Below are 19529 nucleotides of genomic sequence, written 5' to 3'. Positions count from 1 at the left end.
TCCGTTTCCATCCACGCCTGCGCAGTGCCGCTTCGCCTCCCGGGGGCCCACACCCGGCTCCACCCCCTTCCCTGTTAGCACCAAACCCACCCGCCCGCCCCCAACTCTGTGGGCCAATCAGAGCCAGCTGCGGTTTCGGAGCCCGAGGAGCTGCGGGGATTGGCTGCGGCCGAAGGAAGGGCTGGAATTCTATTTGGCGATTGAGCTGCCCTAGGAATCCAGCTGGAACCGGTCTGAAGCTGCGCGGGGGCTGCGGGTGGGGTTTCGAGCGCCTGGCGGGAGAGCAGGTGTCTTTGGGCCCCTCCTCCCTTGGGTTTCGTTATTGCACTTATCGGCCCATATAAAAATAGACCCTTTCAGTATCTCGCACGAGACTAGGTTCTTTATTCCTTCATTTAACCAAGTCTAGTCGGATGGCCGATATGACCAATGCTGGGCTAGGGGCCAAGGAGACCGACCAAGGACCATCTGCACAACTTGTGCGGCCTAGTGCAAAAAGAAAATGCAGAGCTTCTTGCTCAGAAATTATTAAGAATTTCAAGAAAGACAGCAGTGAGCAGAGTGCCTGGCCCATCTAAGCATGGCGCCTTGTGGGACTGCACAAGTTTTAGCCCCTGCAGACAAACAAAAAACTATCAGCCCAACCGGAGAAAGACAGGTAGACTTTGAGGAAATTAGAGGGTAATGGGTAGAGGAATCTGGCCAAGTGGAACATTTCTAGATGGGGAGATAAGATTGAAAAGGTAGATAGGTCAACAGAGAAAGGTAAGATGAATGTTAGTAATTTGGACCTCATTCTATTGACAGTAGTTAGCATTTTGAAGGCTCTTAACTAGACAGAAGTGAGTCCTGAAAACAATGATGAGTGTTTATCTGGCTTGGGACTGTTGAGCGGATTGGGAGGTAAGAGGAGGAAGGAGACTCTGGAAGGCGCTACTGGAATAGTTACACATGGCCCTGGGTTGACTTAGTACGAATGGAAGTGGAAGAAAACTCTCCCATTACAAGGGGAGAATCAAAAGGCAATCCACGTCCTACTGTTCATCCTTCCTGCTCCTTACATCCACTTGTTTGGGCGCCCTCTTTGCTTCTTTATAGTCCTAGCATTATCAATAACTAGCCTGTGGACTTTGGGCAGGTCAGTTCATCTTTCTGGGCCTCAGATTCCACATCTATAAAATGAGGGTGTTGAACTAGAGCGATACTAAGGTTCTGTCAAGCCCAAATTGATCCTGAATCTGGACTCTTCTTTTCAGCTAGCCGCCACCAACAGCATTCATTCATGGGTTCACTGAATATTTATGGAGTCCCTACTGTGTGCCAGGTAGTATATTAGAATAGGAAATAACACAATGAAAGCTGATGTCTACTTTTAGTAGGTCACTGATCCCTTTTGGTCAGGAACTTTGCCTCACAGCAGGTGCTAGTAGTGACTTGCAGTGGAAATTTAAGCACAACTCTTAATTCTGTGGGGTGTGAGTTCCTGCTGTATAATTTGAACACCCTCAAGGTCCTTTCTCTTCTCACTATTCCAACATCATGTTATCGTAAGGATTTCCACAGAGAAAACAGCATGAGCAAAAGTATGGAGCAATGAAATCACAGTTTTGAATTGCTAGAGAATTTAGAGGGAGGCAGGCCACAGTGGGAAGTGAGGCTAGGCAGGAAGACTGGGGAAAGACATGGAAAGTGTTATATCCATGCTTAGGAACTTGGCTTTTATCCTGTATATGCTAAGAAGCCACTAAAAGAGGAAAATGGCATGCTTAGGTTTGCAAAGATTATGAACAGGAATTTCTTAGAAGAAACAAGCACAAAATAAATACCTAATAAGGTTAAGTAACCTTATCAGAAATTAGAAAAATACAAATTAAGGTAATTTCACTGAAATAGTCTTTTATATCCACTAGCTTGGCAGAAATTAAGAAGTTTTGGCAAACTTCTAATTGTTTGAAAACTATTTCATCAAGTCTTTATTAGGCTACACATTTGCCAGTTATTTCAATAACTTCTCCAATGCCACAGTTTCCAAATATCACCTTAGAAACTTTAAATGTGTTCATGTATTCCAGTTTGTCTACTCCAAGTCTGATGTCAAAAATCATGCAGTACGGTGGGTGTGATTTGTCCGTTGCAAAACAAAAAGAAGTGCTTGCACTCATGGATTTAATACGAGTTTCAAAACCCTCAAACTACTAAAACAATCTGTAATGTTACCGAGTTTCAAAAACTCAAACCCCATCTCTGGCAGAGCTGATACACTTTTCTAGTAAGTGAGCTTATCCAACCACCTGGTAACCACATCTCAAGAAGCTTATTTGTTCTCAACATTTTGATTTTGTGGGAAAGATTATATATCATTGTGATATTCACAATTTGAGGATTTACAAAGGTTAAGATGTATCCTTCCAACCCATTTTATGTACATTGTGACTTTATGGAAGATACACACACCCCCTTTTTTAAAATGACATCCACATATTTTAAGACTTGTATAGGATATTAATCCTTGGGGTCAAAGGATTCCTGGCTTTGACAGTAATGGATGTAAAATAATATTTTAAGAGAGAATATTTTGATGGTCCATAATTAAGCTGAATAACTTGGTAGAGTCTAAAGTCCTGTTGAAAGAGAAGAATGTTAAGGTTACTTGAATATAAGATATATAATTAGATATCATATTAAATATATATCTAGTATATTTGGGAAATATTTAAGTAAATTTTGACAAAAAGCAGCTTCTATCAAAATCTAAGATGTATGCTTTGAAATCATCTACCTAATAACTTATGAAAATGATTATCATTGTATATGATCTCTTCACCTTACAGAAAGGTCAACGTATGTAGAAAAGCCAAAAAGAAGGTTAGATGAAGATATAGGACAAGAAAAACTAGAAGATGTTTCTACTTCTATTATCCCTTCCAAAATATTACTAAATATTTGCACAAAGATTGTAAGAAGAAATAGTAGAGTGGATAGAAAATGGTTTAAAAGTCATAAGCTAAATATCATGTTTCTGCTGTAGGTAACCATGTCATAATCCAGAAATTTTCACTTTTTCTCTTTGCCTTCCTGATATTCTATTTTTATTCTGTTGCACTGACATTAATGTGTAGGTAAGTAATTGAAGTAGTCTAATTTTTTTTGCTTGGTATATGCAGAGAAGTACAAGGAAAATCAAAGAAAGAAAGAATGAATTCAAATGATATTAAAATATTTGAGGGATTGAGAAAATATTGCTTTATCTCCACCCTAAAGTGAGCACAAGAATGAACATGTCAGGAAGATCAAGATCTCTGTTCTCTGCTTTACTTTAGCAATTCAGTGCAATCACAATGTTCCCATATCAGCTAAGATCTTACAGGAAAAGAGAACCAACTCTTTAATTTCTTCTCCAGATGTCTTCCTGTTTATTTTCACTTCTAAAGAAAATTTTCCACGGACTGTGTTCTGCATCAGAGGCATTTTTGGGGGCTAAAAAACCCAACCAACTTTAAACTTTTGTTTTCCCATTGTTTTTATTCTTCCTTTTATGCTAGAGCTAGTCTTTGATTTTTTTTTTCCTTCTAACTTTTCTCTATTCCTCTCTCACATTAATTTTTCTTTTCCATTTCCTGAATCATTGCTTAATTTAGAAGGATGCTATATGTCTTCTGTAGTCACTAGAAAGAATGAGCCTCTCTTAGTAGCTAAATTTTACTAAGTTAGAGGGAAAGAGCAAAACTCTGAACAATTTATAGACTAACCAGATTAGAGTCTAAAAGAGTTAATCGAACTTTCATATGCCAAACTATCAGGCATTAGCTCGGGTTTTACTATATCTATGTGAATGTACGTATGTATGAATCTATCTATCTATATCTAAATAATTGCTTTTATTACTATAAAAGGTACTGTAGCAAAATAATGTAACTTTAAAAAATGTGTATTCACATGTATATATCCAAATGAATATTGTTCTTCAAAGTAGCATTTAGTGAAGTTAGATCCATTATTCCTAATATGTTGTCATTGTTCAAAAAATTTTCAGCAATCATTTTGGAATTATAAATCCTATTCCCTAGTTATGGACTGAATGTTTACGTTCTTCCCCAAATGTATATGTTGAAGCCCTAACCCCCAATGTGATGGAATTTGGAGATGGGGCTTTGGGGGTAATTAGAGTTAGATAAGTTTATGGGGGCAGGGCCCTGGTCTAATGGTCTAATTAGCGCCCTTATGGGAAGAGACACTAGGGAGCTTGCTCTCTCTCTGCCTGGGCCCGCACAAAGAGGTCCTGTGAGCACTCGAGGGATGCAATGGCAGCAGCCTACAACCAAGAGCAGAGGCCTCAGAATAAACCCATTTTGTTGACCCTTTGATCTTCGACTTCTCAGACTCTGGAACTGGGAGAAATAAATTTATATTGTTGAAGCTGCACGGTGTGCTATTTTGTTATGACACCCTGAGAAGACTAAGATGTCTCTCACAGGGGAATATTTAGGAATCACAATCAAAAGTCATTTTGAAGTCACGAGATGATCAAATTGGACTGGAAAAACGAAATATGGCTAGAAGCACTAATTTTTTGTGTAACTCATAAAGTGTCTCTGAGGCAAATCTCAAAAGAGGAGCATCAAAACTTTGTTGCACAGTTGGTGAAATTATTACAGAAATTACCACAATAACAGCATTGAAGAAAAAAATTCATTTGGGTATATATGAATGTATTTGTTTTTAAAAAAAGGTCTATATACAGCTACACCCGTTAGAATATTAATGACAATTTAATTACATAAAGCAAAGAACAAGTTAACATATTTTACTTTTTGGATACTTACTGTTTTGTTACATAGTTAATGTATCTTGTTCGCCCCTTCAACAACTATTGGAAGCTGAACTGGAGTCAAGCATATACAAGGTACAATGGATACAGGTTCAAGAACAATACTATCTTTAAAGGAATTCACACCATGAATGTATAATCTCATAGTATTAGTAAATCCAAAGGTTCAATGAAAATACACATTTCCCAGAAGGGAAACATGACTTCTTGAAATGTTAGCATGCAGTGATAGTGTTTTGGAAGAAATGACTGGAAATCTTGTAAAATATTTGTTTTATGACCAGACAATGTACAACTGAAATAATATTTTAGTTAGATATTTATCAAATCCAGCAATTTATTTTGACTATTATAGCCACCAATGTGATGAATAGTCCAAATTAGTTATCAAATCCTATTCTAAATTAGCTTCTTCAAAAATGATAAATTTTGAACTTCCAAAGTCCATGTATTTCTTAAATTCTGTCATTTTCTCCACAATCAGACTGTAAAACCTTGCAATTATTAGACTATATAAGAGAAAAATCTTAACTGCAACAGATTATCTTTCATGAACTTTGCTATAAACACTCTTCAAGGAATGAATAGGATCTTCTCATTTAGTTAGGATGGCTTAGTATTTTCGGTAAGGTGACCAATCTTTTTGTAGATGTTGTCACATTTATAGTAGATAGCGCTCATGAACAGGCAACCGACTGTCTGTGGGTCCACCTAGAAGGATCTGTGATATAAATTTAAAATAATATAAAATGTTATATTCAGATTAGATTTAATATTGAACACATGAATATGCTTACTGCGAGGAAATGCAATATATAGAATATACATTTTATAGGTAATATTTGGAAATGTTGCTAATTTTAAACATATTTCAGATAATTAAACCCTTCCTTAATTCACAGGCAACAAAGTTTTTTTAAAAAAATGGACTTTTTATTGCTTTCCTAACAGTTTAGCATTTGTATGCAACACCTCCTGGAGTAAGTACTAAGTGAAAAGGGAAAAATAGCAGAGGAAGGGTGGGCCCATATGATTGACATTTACTTTGCATTATTTCCATTGTTTCTCATCTTATACGAAATAGTTGCATATTACTCTTTCCTAAAATGGAATATAATAAAATATAGACTTCCCAAGTGTGACTGTTGTTGATGAATTTTACCATTTAATCCTGTTTTGAGTTAACATTTCTAATGGATAACAAATCATTTTCTAATAGACCCCATTTCATTGACAATATAAACATTATAAAAGATAATTTTATTTATACATCTCACACATTTTAAAGAATAAGAAACATTTGTTTAATAGAGACAAGAAAAATCATATTCACTTAGTTCTCTGGCTCACTGAGTCGCACAGTTTATAATCCTCACTTGCATATTTTGTGCATTTTTCTTCTTGATTACATTTTAGTATTAGGCAAGGGAAGATATTTCATCAAGTTTTGCACATATACTTTGATAGATTCTTAAATTATGTACGATTAAGTTACCTTTAAGATTCATAATGATTAAAAGTTGGAAAAATGCTTGCTAACACACTGTCTTTGTAAATATGTTACTCAGTTCTCTGTAGAGCCAAATTCGGGCCTCAGTGAAACTATTACTGAAAATACTTGGCACCATTTAAATAACAAAGCCGGGATTATTATTTCCTTGACACTGCTTCTCTCTAAAAATAATGATAAATTTTTGTTTTAAATCTACTGATCAGGACAAGCATTGAAACCTAAAAATCTGCTAACTACTGGTCCCACTTTAACTTTGCTTAATTCATGAATCCTGACACAATAAAAAAATAATACTGTTTGTCCTAGACAAAAGTCCTTGAGAATAAAGCAGTGAAATCCCAAAAAGGAGATAAATAGGAGTTTCAGTATTTCAAGCCAGATTTGCCTGGTGGGCTCCATTGTAATGTTTTTACCTTCATGATATATTTATAATTTCTTCTACTATAGCCAATAATAGGAAAATGAGAACAAGTGAAGAGAAATATGAATAAATGGGTTAGTTTCAGTGTATCAGTGTAAGACTCTATAGTATTAAATTTATGTGCAAATGACATATGGGCATCACAATGAGGATGACTTTTGTAAAATCCTAATGAAGGCCACATATAGAAGATAATGATTTCCAAACCTATTTCTTCTGATCCCAAAGAGCTAGGACTCTAATTCCCATCCACTTCAAATAGATTAGTTGCACCTTACAAAAATCTATTTCATGTATTAGGATTATGCAGATTTCTTTCTTATGCCACTGACCTAAGAAAAGTTATTTACCTGATCTATTTTTAGTGACTTGGATGAAATCATCCTCATCCTCATCACAGCTTTCATAGTTTAATGGTTGGAGGATTGTTTCTGACTGGCTTTCAGCTTGATTTACACCTTTCTGTTTATCGAAGCTCCGAAGTGCAATGAGCCGATGGTGTATTGCGGCATACAGACATCCTGTGTCTTTGGCGCTGGCCTGCATCAGGAAAATTAAGTAGTTAAGAATATAAATAGAGGCATCTGGGTGGCTCAGTCAGTTAAGCAGGTGACTCCTGATTTCAGCTCAGGTCATGATCTCAGGGTCATGAGATGGAGCCGCGTGTGGGCTCTGTGCGCTCAGGGTGAGTCTGCTTGAGATTCTCTCTCCCCTTCTCCCTCATCCCTCCCCCTGCCCTCTCTCTCTCTCTCAAAATAAATAAGTAAACAAAATCTTAAGAGTATAAATAACTTAATAATAGCTACATTTTAGAGATTTTTAATCTTCCACTATTAATAAGGAAGGAATTATATGTCATAAATCTAGGATATAAATAACCCTAAAAATCAAAGAGTAAAAACCCATTTATCTTGAAGCAAATTGAATCCAAAAATGGATAATTTTATAACAGGTCCCAATTTGTGCATTTTAAACTGAGAAATGAAATTTTGTGATTTAAAATTTCTATTTGAATTTAAGACTCTTCTTCCTCCACTATTTTACACTGTAGAAAATTGGAAGGTGGATGAAAAAAGACCCCCATTTCCTTTTCATGACTGTGTTTGGACATCTCCTGCAAGCCTCGCAGCTCAGTGGAAAAGCAGAGCTCATGAGAGCAATCTATAATATCTCATTGTAGTTCAGTGCACTGTCCCTTGTGCCACAGAGCCACCCTATGACATTGTATCAGAAACACATCAGAAGTCTTTGCTCTCAGTACTTTTCTGTGCTGTTTTTATGGAGGCTGTTAATATAAAAAAATGATGGTAACAATAACATTGGTATAACAGTTATGGTTGCTACATTCTTTTTTATTGAATCCTTGCAATAAAACCATGAGTGAATTATTTATTTCATTTATATTAGCAAAAGCACCCAGCACAAGTATTCAGTATATACTAATTTCCCACATCCCTCTGCAGATTAAGAGATTAAGGCTCAGAAAGGTACAATGACTTGCTTGAGTGTACATGGCTAGTCAGTAAATTGTCTGGGCTCAGATCCCAGATCTTGGTCATCGAAGTCAGGGCTCTTTTAAGGTAACATGGCAGTGGTTCACATTTTTGTATCTTAGCACAATTTCAAAGAGAATCTAGGTAAATTATTCTCTTTGCTAACCCTCCAGAAAGCTGTCTTACTTCTCAAAGTCAGGAACTTTGAGCTGAACAAACTACATGCCAACTTTTTGGGAGAAGGGTCTTAAATTGTATTTTTTCATTTGCACATTCATAAGTTCCCTTAATTACTTTGGGGGGAAAGTAACTATAAGTTAAATAAAATATTTTTGTTCCTCATATTGTGCTAAATATTATATAGTAGATGTTGAGAAAATAATTGACAACTCTTGACTGATTTAATTTTTTTACATTATGTGCGAAGTTATAATTTTTCTTTAGTAAGTGAATAAGTATTGAAAGAGTATTTGGAATTGAAATATAAATACTACTCTGCCACCTTGACTTTCTAACATTAAAATTTAAATATGTCTTCCACTAGTCAATGTATTGCCTTTTGCCAAATTCATTCAGATATATTTATTCAAGAAATTCGGAACAAGAAATTAAAAATAAAATCACGATGATGTATTTGTTGAATAACAAATTTTCAATGCTTAAAAAAATTATAACTCCCAGGAAGTACCATAAGAAAATGCTGGTGAGAATGAAAATTGATTCAGTCTTTCTGAAGAGAAATTTGTCAAGACAAGTCAAACGTTATCCCAAGAAAACTATCATGTATGTACACAGAGAATTCCTCCCATCTTTCTTGCAGAATTTATAGTAATGAAAGACAGTAAATTACCTAAGTATTTAACAAAGTGGAATTAATGAAATAAATTAGGGTGCATAATAGAATTTTCACGTGTTGAAAGAATTTTTAAAGAATGAACTATTCAATAACATGAAAACACTCATTTTCATTGATGAGTGAAAAGGTTACATATGTGAACTTACTTCATAATCAAATATTAGTGTTCTAATCTATTCAACCACTTCATAAAGTATATTATTATATTTATTTTGCAGATGAATAAATTCAAGTTAAGGAATCTAAATAACCTTCCTGCGGATGATACGGTTTGTACAGTACATATATATTTATGCCCACACATATATGCTAAATATAAGACAAAAATGTTAGTAGTGACCATCCCTGGGAATGGAATTTGGGGTGATTTTTATTTTCATTTTGTTTGCTTATCTCTAGCAGATATCCTACAATTTACGGAGTCAGCGTGGCTCACAAATAGTGAACAGCGGAATTCCATCTTAGCTCATGGTCTCAATCTCACTATCAGAGGCAGACAGGCCTTCCTTGCTCCAAGCCAGGGGATCCAGCCTGGCAGCGTATCAAGGATTGTTTCCCTAAATGGTCAACAGCCTTTGGGCATTATCTTACTCTAACATCTCAATACTCAACATCACTTACATCTAACAGTGCCCTTACTGGTAGTTAATACAACCTTTGGTTTTTCATCATTTGGTACTTGGCAACTTTTTTCCCCATTACTCTATGGGAGCTAATTCACTTGTATTGTTACCTTCTGCCTGAGTCACTTGAGTACGCAGTCTTCTCCAGTCTTCTGGGTCTCAGCCCATGTAGGAAACCTAACCTTTTTTCTGGTCCGATCCCTGCCAGCTCTCTCTTTTGTGCCTGAATCTTGCATTTGAGGTCAAACATTCCTGCTGCCAGGAACAGCTAAGACTGTGCTCCCATACTGTTACCTTGGAGACTGACTCATGTCCAGAATTGGAATTTGCTGTTGGACTGGTTGTTTTAACTTACTAGCCTTGTGTTTTTCCATTTCTCACTGGTTCCTTTCCAGTGATCTCAAAGCCTTCTCAGTTTCGGCATTCAGTATAAGCACTGGGCAGTGTATTCCACTGGACTCCTAGGAGACAATCTTGACAACAGTCTCTTTGGTAACTTAGTAAGATCATTGACACAATTTCAGTGGTAAAGAAAAATGTGGAGGTTTGAAGCATATATAAATACCAACATCTTGGGACATATACCAATTGATTATTAAAGATTTTGGTATTAATCTGTAAATTTCATATAAAATTTAGGTCTTGTATTAAACTGTAAACAACCAAAATGAATGGCTGAGGTTTGTTTTTTGTTTTTTGGGTTTTTTGTTTGTCTGTTTGCCAGTGGTGTAGGTTACAATGAAATTAAACAAATTAGCAATTGCAGAGATCTAGAAATATAGTAGAATAATTAATAATCACTGAAATGTGTTACTTACCTGAATTAAAAACACTTTGATGCTATAGTCTTCTAAATCAGTAGCTGTTATTCGCAAATTTTTGTGGTTCGCTCTTTGAATCTCCATTTGAGCCCAGAGTTTGCTATTGAGAATCAGCCTCAGGCTGCCTTGATTGCGCATAACTAAAATAGGAAGGTGAGCATGTAAGACTACAGAACAGTTGATTCCATGACCTTCCTGGGGAATTTGCCATTTTTGAAAGCAAAATAAATTTTAAAGTTGTTTTTCAGACTGTATTTTCATTATTATGTTATAATTTGGCTTGATTATATGTTGGTTTTCAAATTGAGCTTCATTATGTTGGAGGACTATTTTTAGCTTAAAAGCTGGAATTATTTTTTTACTATAATATTTAAAAATGATGAAAATTTTAGAACTCTTTTGAGGATCTAGTAGTCTGAAGAATATTTATCCAAGAACTGTTTATAATGGAGAAAACTTGGCTTTAGGCATTCAAAAAATGGAATTAGCTAAGTAAATGATGACATGGCTATTCAAGATAATATTATGAACCCATTAAGAATTGGGAAGAAAGATAACAACTGATGTGGAAAGGTGATCATAGTATACCACATAAAAAGTAAAATCAGGTTACCCAGCATGTAAACACCATGCATCACAAATTTTGACAGACAGTGGAAAGAGTGGCATTGAACAAGAGTAGAAAACAACTAGCACCTGCCTTGGGAATAATACTTGGTTGGGTTATTTAGGAACCTGTTTGCCAGTTATAGAACTTTTAGTGTGAAGTCTATTCCTTATTGGTTCCTTGAGCTTGATATCTGAAGCTCAGTAAACATCCATATACGTGGATCCAACTTCTACCAATGGTCCCCTCCACAGCTTTGACTGCCCAGGGTTGACCAGCAAACCCTACCACCCCGTGTGGGGTGCTCACTTTCAGTTTGGGCCTCTGAACAACACACAGTGTGTCTTTTAGGATGCCAAAAACTTTCCGAGTATTCCAGTTTGACTGACTCGAGATTCTCACCATCACTCTGGATGTCAGTAACCACACACAGGATTCAATAACCACACCCCTTTATCTCCTGGGAAACTGACCCTTCATCTCAACCCACAAGCCATGTTTAGAATGCCAAGAATAAACGATAGGGCAAATATTCTCTTTTAGAAAAACTATTTATCCTTCAAAAATAATGTCATCATATGGCTTTAATACAGAGATTACTACTGAGGTGTGTGCTGGGCTCACTCATAGGTGCTTACGTGTGTTATCTCACTGAATTCTCACAATTGCTCAATAAGTCACGGAGTTTGAAACTGATATAAGTAGGGCAAGGAGAGATTAAGTACCTCATCCAAGGTCACTGGTTAGTCAGTGATAGAGACAGAACCAGAACCTGTATAGTCTGACACCAGAGCCTGCTCTAAACAGGACACTGCTAATAGTACATTCGAAACAACATTATTTTCAACAGTCTGGTTTGTTGACTCTTTGATAACACATCTCCAGAAAATGATGTGTACCTATTGGCAAATTTTACTCTGAGAAATAGTGGGTTGCTTTACAAAATGATTCCTTACTTAGTCTTGAGTGGAATGTTCCACAGTCACTGCTTGCTGTGTCATTCAGCCTCAGAGCTCCTCTGCCCCTTTCAATCCAGGACTGTGTTATTTTGTTGAATATAAAAAGCTTGCAGTTGATCTAAAGAACAATTTTTTAAAATGTCAAATATATAAAAAAAAATTTTCAAAGTGATTTCTTTCTTATGCTGTAACACTTCTCTTTGTCTGATTTTACCGGAATAACCTCTGTCAATGATTTGTAAACCAGCTTTAAAAATTTATTTAACTTTTAAAATGTGCAATTTTTGAATAGTTCAAATATCAAAAAGCAAAAAGATGTACAAAATGGAAAGTCCTTCCCAACCCTGCTTCTCCATCTGTCAATTTCCATCTCCTGCAACAGGTGACTGCTGTTGGTAATATTTTTTTATCTTTCTAGAGATATTTGTATGTATATACATGTTGATACATATGTCCCTTACTTTTTCTGTAAGTGGTAGAATACTATACATACTTTCTGCATTGTGCTTTTTCACTTAACAATATATTTATAGGTACCAACTTTTAAATGAAAGTTAATGTTATTTGAGCTATGTAACTTACGTGAAAGTAAAGGAATAGTTAAACTATTTGCATGCTTAAAATTTTTTGAGGAATACAGCATCAGAAGTAGGATGTGATACCACAGAGTACTGTAGTATAATTTAATACTTTTCAATTTTACTGTGTACAAGAATCACCCAGATGACTTGTTAAAAATATAGCATGCCAGGGCCTCAAGCAATTACCTCACTTAATCTCAGTTTAATCTGATCTGAGAGTTGTGCTTGGAAGCACACTTGATAGTAAATGTGTAGTAAATCATGGGAGAAGAGAAGAGAAATGGAAAGATTTGGGGGGTAAAAGCAGATGGAGAAAGAGAAAGGGAAATCAGCACTTTGTTGAAAAACGATCAGGTCATAGTAATTACATTTCATGTGCCTTGACTGATAGCTAGGCCACCCACCATTCAAATCCTATGTATGATATTGTATACTACATCTGTGAAAGTCTTGCTTTGTATGAAATCCAAAACTTTTTTAAAAGAACTTTTCAAAGAAAAACAGTTTTTTTTTATTATCTTGAACTGAAATCTATTCATCTTATCATTTAAAAATGTCCAGGGTAAGTAGAACTTTTAAATCATAGGATGATGCACTGATTATAGAAGTAGGCATGAAAAGTATAAAACAGGCCTGAAGCTGTTTTAAGATGGGGTGCCTTGCTGTCTTCTTTCTAAGAGACTAATGTGAATGGTTGTAAACCCAATAATCCATCTTCCTGAAATTTACATATACTAACGTATGAATACAACAAAATATTGGCTTAGTCTTTGGAAGCCTCTCACATTTTTATGGAAGCAGCTCTGTCTTCATGAAAATGACACTTCTGCCTTTATTTTTAAAGGTGTTCCTGCTGCCAGAAAGGGCAACGTGTGATCTACAGACCTTTAACACATTGTGTTCTGCTTCTTCTCCTGTTACAACATCAATTTTCTCCAGCAAGCATTTGGGTGATGGCTTAGAAGAGAAAGCAGCAGCTGATTCAATTAGGGATATATTTTTAATAGAGTCTGTGCCTAAGAAAAAATTGGGGGAGAAGACACGTGAAAGACCCCACTTTCTCTACTGTACAAGCTCTTTATTGACCCCATTAATATACATGTCTACTTCGCTTTTTATAACAATGACTGTTTCCCAATAAGTGAAACTACTCGAGTTTAGATAAATCTCTTTAATGATTTCTCATATCCTCAAGCAAAAAAATGTTTAAGCTTATGTATCTTACGACCACACTTGTATGCTTTAATCTCTACCAAAAATTTTTAAAGCGCTGTGTTATTGGTTTTGTATTGTATAGATATTAAACAAATGACATGGAAGAACAGGAAAAAAACTAGTTGAATCAAATTTTTTTTTTTTACAAATGACATCATTCTTACTTGAATTTGGAGAGTTGACAGGAAATTCTAGAGTGGATTTGAATGGTTTTTCCTTGGTGTAGGAGTCATTTTCGAGTTGAGGTTGGGTGAGATGCTGCGTCTCCTAGGTGAGGGAAAAAGATATGTTACTGAATTGTATCCCTACATATTTGTAATAAGCCAGAAGCTACCTTTCTTTCTTCTCCTTCAACACAGCAAACAAACTGTAGTGCCGTGCTTTTGTTTGGGGCTCCCTACGTGCGGAGCAGGGAAATCCTATCATGGGAGGACCTTGGTCCTGATGATGAAGAATCATAATCTAGTTACCACCAGGCTGCTTCAGGTGGGGTCTCATTCCAGGCACAAGGGGAGGAGGTTTAGAGACCCGAAAGGGGTCGCAGCTGTTCCGCGCTGCACCCAGACTAACCTGATGCCTGGAAGGAGATGTAACTCTCATCTCGGTTTCAAGGTCTTTCAGTATTCCCAGCAGTCCACTTCCTATCCAACATAATCATACAAGCTACCCAGCGAACCCACTCGCTGTCTCAGAGCTCATCTTAATTTTCCCTCTAAGACCCTTTCTGCCCACAATCTCTTTTAAGGCTGCACACCTAGGGCCCTGCACAGGGGCTGTAAATCAAGGCCTGTGAAGAAAGGCTGAGCAATTGCCAGGCCATGTATGATCCTGGAGAGGCCCCTGAAGAACAGGGGGAGTCAGAACAGTACTTCAGAACTTGGGTTCCTGAACTCGAAATTCTTCCACATTATTTAACTGGATATTTTAAGACAATTCTGTTAAAATTGGTAGAGATGGGTGTGATTATTTCCATTTTAAGAAAATAAACAGGAAGGCACAGAAAGTTTCATGACTCACTGGAACAGCACATGGTCAGCAAACAAGGCAGGAGGGCATTCTGACCCCCAAATCACAAGGTCGCGGGATTATAGGATTAACCAGAGGACAAATACAAGTGATCACTACTGCCCTGCTATTCTAGGATGTTATCAAAGAGACAGGAAGTTCAGTTTCCTTTGCAAGCCAGACTGAAAGTGCCCACAGGAAATGTACACAAATACCTCCTCAAACCAAATTTCTAATCCCAACTGGAGCTCATTTGCTCAGATCTGTCTCTGCCTCCCCTTAGATTACAAACACCTCTAGAGCACAGTGTCTCCCTTTAGCTTTGCAGAACCACTCCCCCAGGTGTTTTTCAATCCCGGCTGTACATTCAAATCACCTGACACCTAACCTCACCCACAGAGACTCTGATCTAATCGGTTTGGGGAGATGCCTGGGCACGTGAAATCCTTTAGAGGCTCACCAGATGATTGTTATTATGCAGCCAAACTTGAGACCAACACTAGCACTTTCGGTATCATAAGAACACAAAACATGTTTGTGAAGTTGAATTGAATGTTAAAGTTGATCCTTGTGAGGCTTGGAAAGTATTTTATTTGTGTCTGTGACATCTTACAGAAGCTGTGGCTAGCCTAGTGCCAAATTTAGGAGTAGACAATGGGGAAGAAATGTGCCTAAAGGTATCGCCTAGAACTTCGCTCTGGAAGTTGGTCCATTCTGGTTCAGATCCAAAGATGAGGGTCAACAGCTCTAGAACTGTGGAGTTGCCCTTCATCTTGAGAGTGACAGAGGGTGTCCCCAAGCTAAAAAGCTGTGACACTACTCTTGGGATTTGGGGTTTGGCCTGAGGCAGGTGTAGAATAAACCAAGTCTTAAAAGGGACCATTTGTGAAAGCCCTAAAAACTCGAAATAGGCCTCATGAATTGGTCCTTTGTTATTCTGAGCCTCTATGCAGGTTTTAAAATCTGTGTAGCCTCCTCTGGATCTTTGAAGTCACTGGTAGTCCTAATGCACGCTAGCTGTGGAGGGCAGAGCGGCAGCCGCCTCATGGAGGAGGACCCCCAGTTAATAGGGATGCTGGTAATACTCCTTAGGGGTTTCCACGTGGCAAGTATGTTTCCCTAGGCAATAGAGTACTATGATTTTCCTCTTAAAGCCTGCAAAAAAAAAAAAAAGTTATGATAATGCTTTTCACTGTAAAAGCTTGAAGGGGAGGGTTGGGGTTAACAAGAAAAAATTGGCAAATGATTTTAAGTGCATCTCGTTACGAAAAATGCTATCAAAAACCTGATAGTAAAATATCATTACCAGTTAAGCTCATCTATTGCAGATAATTCTGGGATTTCCTTGGGTATCTTGGGTGTAAAACATGTCAAAGAACTATTTAATATTGCTCATCAGTAATGATGTTATAATTATACAATTCCCTTCCTCTGTGGGTTCCTGCCCATTATTCTAACAACTAGAACTTACTTCCCAGGAGAATCTTTCTGGTTAAAGAAAGAAACGTGCCCTTGAACTCAGGAGTTAAAGTATGCTCCAATTTAACATTGTCTTAATTAATTTGCCTCCAGAAACTCAAAGCAACAGCTTTTATAATAGAAACATTTGCCAAGTTCTTACCAGAACTCTTTCTACCATGTTTTCTCCAAACACGAAATCAGAACTGCAGCTTTTAAAAGAATACTTATCTTCCTTTGGTTGACATCTAAGGAAAAGAAATGAACATTTGCTACTGGAAATATACGGATAAAGCCATGTTAGACCTCAGCACATGAAATAATTAGGTAATTTAACAGATTTATGTAAGGCATAAAAACGTCTGCTAACTCTTGTTCATCTGCAGTTACTGAGAAATGAGGGAAAATTTGATGTTCTCCCAGGGATGAGATTGAAAATATTTGACACCTGTGACAGCAGTAGTTGAGACCACTCCAAACACACGTCATGCCCATCACTGTTCAGGCTGTGTGATCAACCAGGGGCTGCCCAGAACTTATCTCCTTGCTTTTGCAGCATAGCCTCTCCAATCTCTCATTTCTTCTGTCCTCTTCCCCAAGTGGCCAATGCTCTCAGCCACCAGAGGTCTCCAGAGCAAAAGCACAGCCAATCTATCTGGAGTTATACTTGAGTGTGCTTCTGTTTAATTTGGGTTTTTCTCCTCCTGGAAATTTTGTTGTTGTTGTTGTTGTTAAAAGTGTTTTGCATGATGAGAAACTCAAAGATATGCCGCTCTCTATCTGTAGGCCAATGTGCTCTGGGGTCCCCACTGCACCCCCAGTGTGCACCATACGTAAGTGCTGTGGTACTTACGTGGGCCCTAATCATGTGAGTCTGGTTAGGTCTATGGCTCATTTTCATCTTCCTTCAGATCGAACATGCCTTCATCGCTGATGATATCGGTAAATACTAATTTTCACATTTATACTGCTTTGTTGTCTAACCAGTGCATGTCAATAAATAAGGAATAACACCAAAAATAATGAAAAATGGTGAGGGGGGGAGAACACCAGAGAAGGGGGAGGCTAATCTAGCAGCCACATAATCAATTCCCAACTAAATAAAAATTTAGCTGTACGTTTTTGAAATATTCTCACCCAAGTCAACGAAACAACGGAGATAATCCGATATTAATAATGATAATCTTTAAATATTACAGACGTTTTGAAAAGCATTTTAAACTTGTGTCCTTTATAAAATCTCAATAGAAACCTTAGCAATTTGGGGCACATGGGCGGCTCAGTCAGTTAAGTGTCTGCCTTTGGCTCAGGTCATGATCCCAGCGTCCTGGGATCAAGCCCCACATCGGGCTCCCTGTTCAGTGTCAGTGGGGGAGTCTGCCTCTCCCTCTCCATCTGCCTCTCCCCCAGCTCATGCTCTCTCTCTTGCAAATAAATAAGATCTTAAAAAAAAAAAAAAAAGAAATCTTAGCAATTTATCTGTGTAGTATCAGAAAGCTATTTTCCATAAATGATTATAATGATAAAAGAAAGCAAGCATAAAAGGTGTCCTTTCTGTGTCCTCATCATTAACTTACCCTACTGACATAGCACCTGAACAATTCTGGTTGGTAGTCAGCGGGACCGAAATTCTGGCACTTGGTAAATTTTCACTTAGCAAGCAGGAGTTCCCCTCAGAAATCTGAAAGAAAGGAAATCCATCAGAATGTTCCTTTCAGTTGCCTGACTGAAGGAGCATCAAAGGAAACATAGTTACAGTTAAATGTATTGAGAAGTTACTATGTTCAAGTACTACCCCAAGCATTTTATGTACATTACCTCATTTACTCCTCACAACATCTCTGTATAGGTGTATGTCTATTATCCACATTGTATAATTTACAGAAGAGTAAACTGACCTAACGAGTTTAAATAACTTGGCTAGGATTGGGCAACCAGGAATGGGGCTGACCTTAGAGCCAGGGTCTGTCTGACATCAGGGACAGTACACTTCTCCATCATATTCAGAAATCCCACCTTTGTTTTTACTTTTATCCTTTTAGCCACATGGAGTTCTCATTTTTAGCTTCGCAAATATATCCTTCAGGACTATTTAATCCTGAAAACACCCTAAGAGCTTCACCAGCACGGCCACCATATGTTCGAGGAAATCCCATTCATCTCTTCATCTAAAAATTTTCCACTGGTTAACTTAGTCAACTAGTTACTCTGATGTGTATGCAAATGTACATTACCTGATTAATGTATAAATGAAGGCATGGGCAATTTTAGAACTGGAAGGAGCCCTATGAACGATCGGATCTAGTATCTCCAATGTTTTACGAACACCTCCCTTCCCCCGGCGGGGGTTTGCAAATGCGTTGCAAGGAATTGGTATCTTTAAAGGTAGATGGGGTCTGTTTCCACTTTAATTTTATATCAATCTATAAAAATAATTCTGAGCATTTTTCCCTTTATAAGAGGATTTGGAAGCTGAGAAATGTGTATGAAGAGAATATATGTTGTTGGTTAGTAAAGATCAAAGTGCCTGCTCATGACTCAGTCACTCAGCTGATTTATCTCTCAGCCAGAATGGTAGTTTTTACTCTTATGTACTTAAAACAGTTTTTATTAGGCATATATTGTTTAAATCATACATAATAAGTGACCATTCATTAATGACAGTGAATAAAAATTGCTCTGATTTTATATACAAGTCATTAAGGAATATGAAAATAATAGTGCTATGAAATTCACCTAGAGATAATTTTCACTAGATCTATAAATTACATTATTTTGCCAGCGTTCTTACATTTCATTTTATATAGTGTGTCTTAAATCTTCAAAGGTCATTACTAGAGAAAATTCAATAATGGGCATATACAGTTAAGCTGTTCACTAATTAGGAAAAAGTGCCATTCATATATTTGATGGATTTATTCAAGAAGAAATGTTTACAATTACCTGAAAATTTCTCTTAATCTTTACCATTTAGAAAGAAAATACAAGAAAAATATTAATAAATTTTATTTTTAAAATACATAATGCAATATCTCAATAAGCCATGCCAAAGAAGAAATATTGATTTACTTTTTATATCATAACATGTAACAAAAAATTTAATCTATAATTTATAGTACATTCTGTTCCAAAATCATATGCAATATAAT

At 36.9% G+C, this 19529-nt stretch overlaps 1 protein-coding gene and 1 long non-coding RNA gene across 3 annotated transcripts in view; one reads left to right on the top strand and one right to left on the bottom strand.

Annotated features, from left to right (window-relative positions):
• The first annotated feature begins 143 nt into the window (after positions 1-143).
• LOC117801599 lies at positions 144-13677 on the top strand. Its single transcript, XR_004624330.1, has 3 exons — positions 144-231; positions 9330-9380; positions 13547-13677. It is a non-coding gene; the product is annotated as an uncharacterized LOC117801599 (long non-coding RNA).
• RANBP3L (RAN binding protein 3 like) overlaps positions 4754-19529 on the bottom strand; it is a 41254-nt gene continuing 26478 nt past the window's right edge. For both annotated transcript variants that reach the window (XM_019803934.2, XM_002923369.4), the window contains 8 exons: positions 17958-18061; positions 16544-16628; positions 14082-14184; positions 13588-13718; positions 12119-12239; positions 10553-10695; positions 7113-7302; positions 4754-5549 (listed from right to left, as the gene is read on the bottom strand). In XM_019803934.2, the coding sequence (XP_019659493.1) occupies positions 5506-5549; positions 7113-7302; positions 10553-10695; positions 12119-12239; positions 13588-13718; positions 14082-14184; positions 16544-16628; positions 17958-18061 (921 nt within the window). In that variant the 3' untranslated portion in view covers positions 4754-5505. The remainder of the gene's footprint in view (positions 5550-7112; positions 7303-10552; positions 10696-12118; positions 12240-13587; positions 13719-14081; positions 14185-16543; positions 16629-17957; positions 18062-19529) is intronic.

This window comes from Ailuropoda melanoleuca, chromosome 3 (assembly GCF_002007445.2).
Source record: "Ailuropoda melanoleuca isolate Jingjing chromosome 3, ASM200744v2, whole genome shotgun sequence".
In the NCBI taxonomy this organism is placed as follows: domain Eukaryota; kingdom Metazoa; phylum Chordata; class Mammalia; order Carnivora; family Ursidae; genus Ailuropoda; species Ailuropoda melanoleuca.
This window is presented reverse-complemented; position numbering and strand designations above follow the sequence as displayed.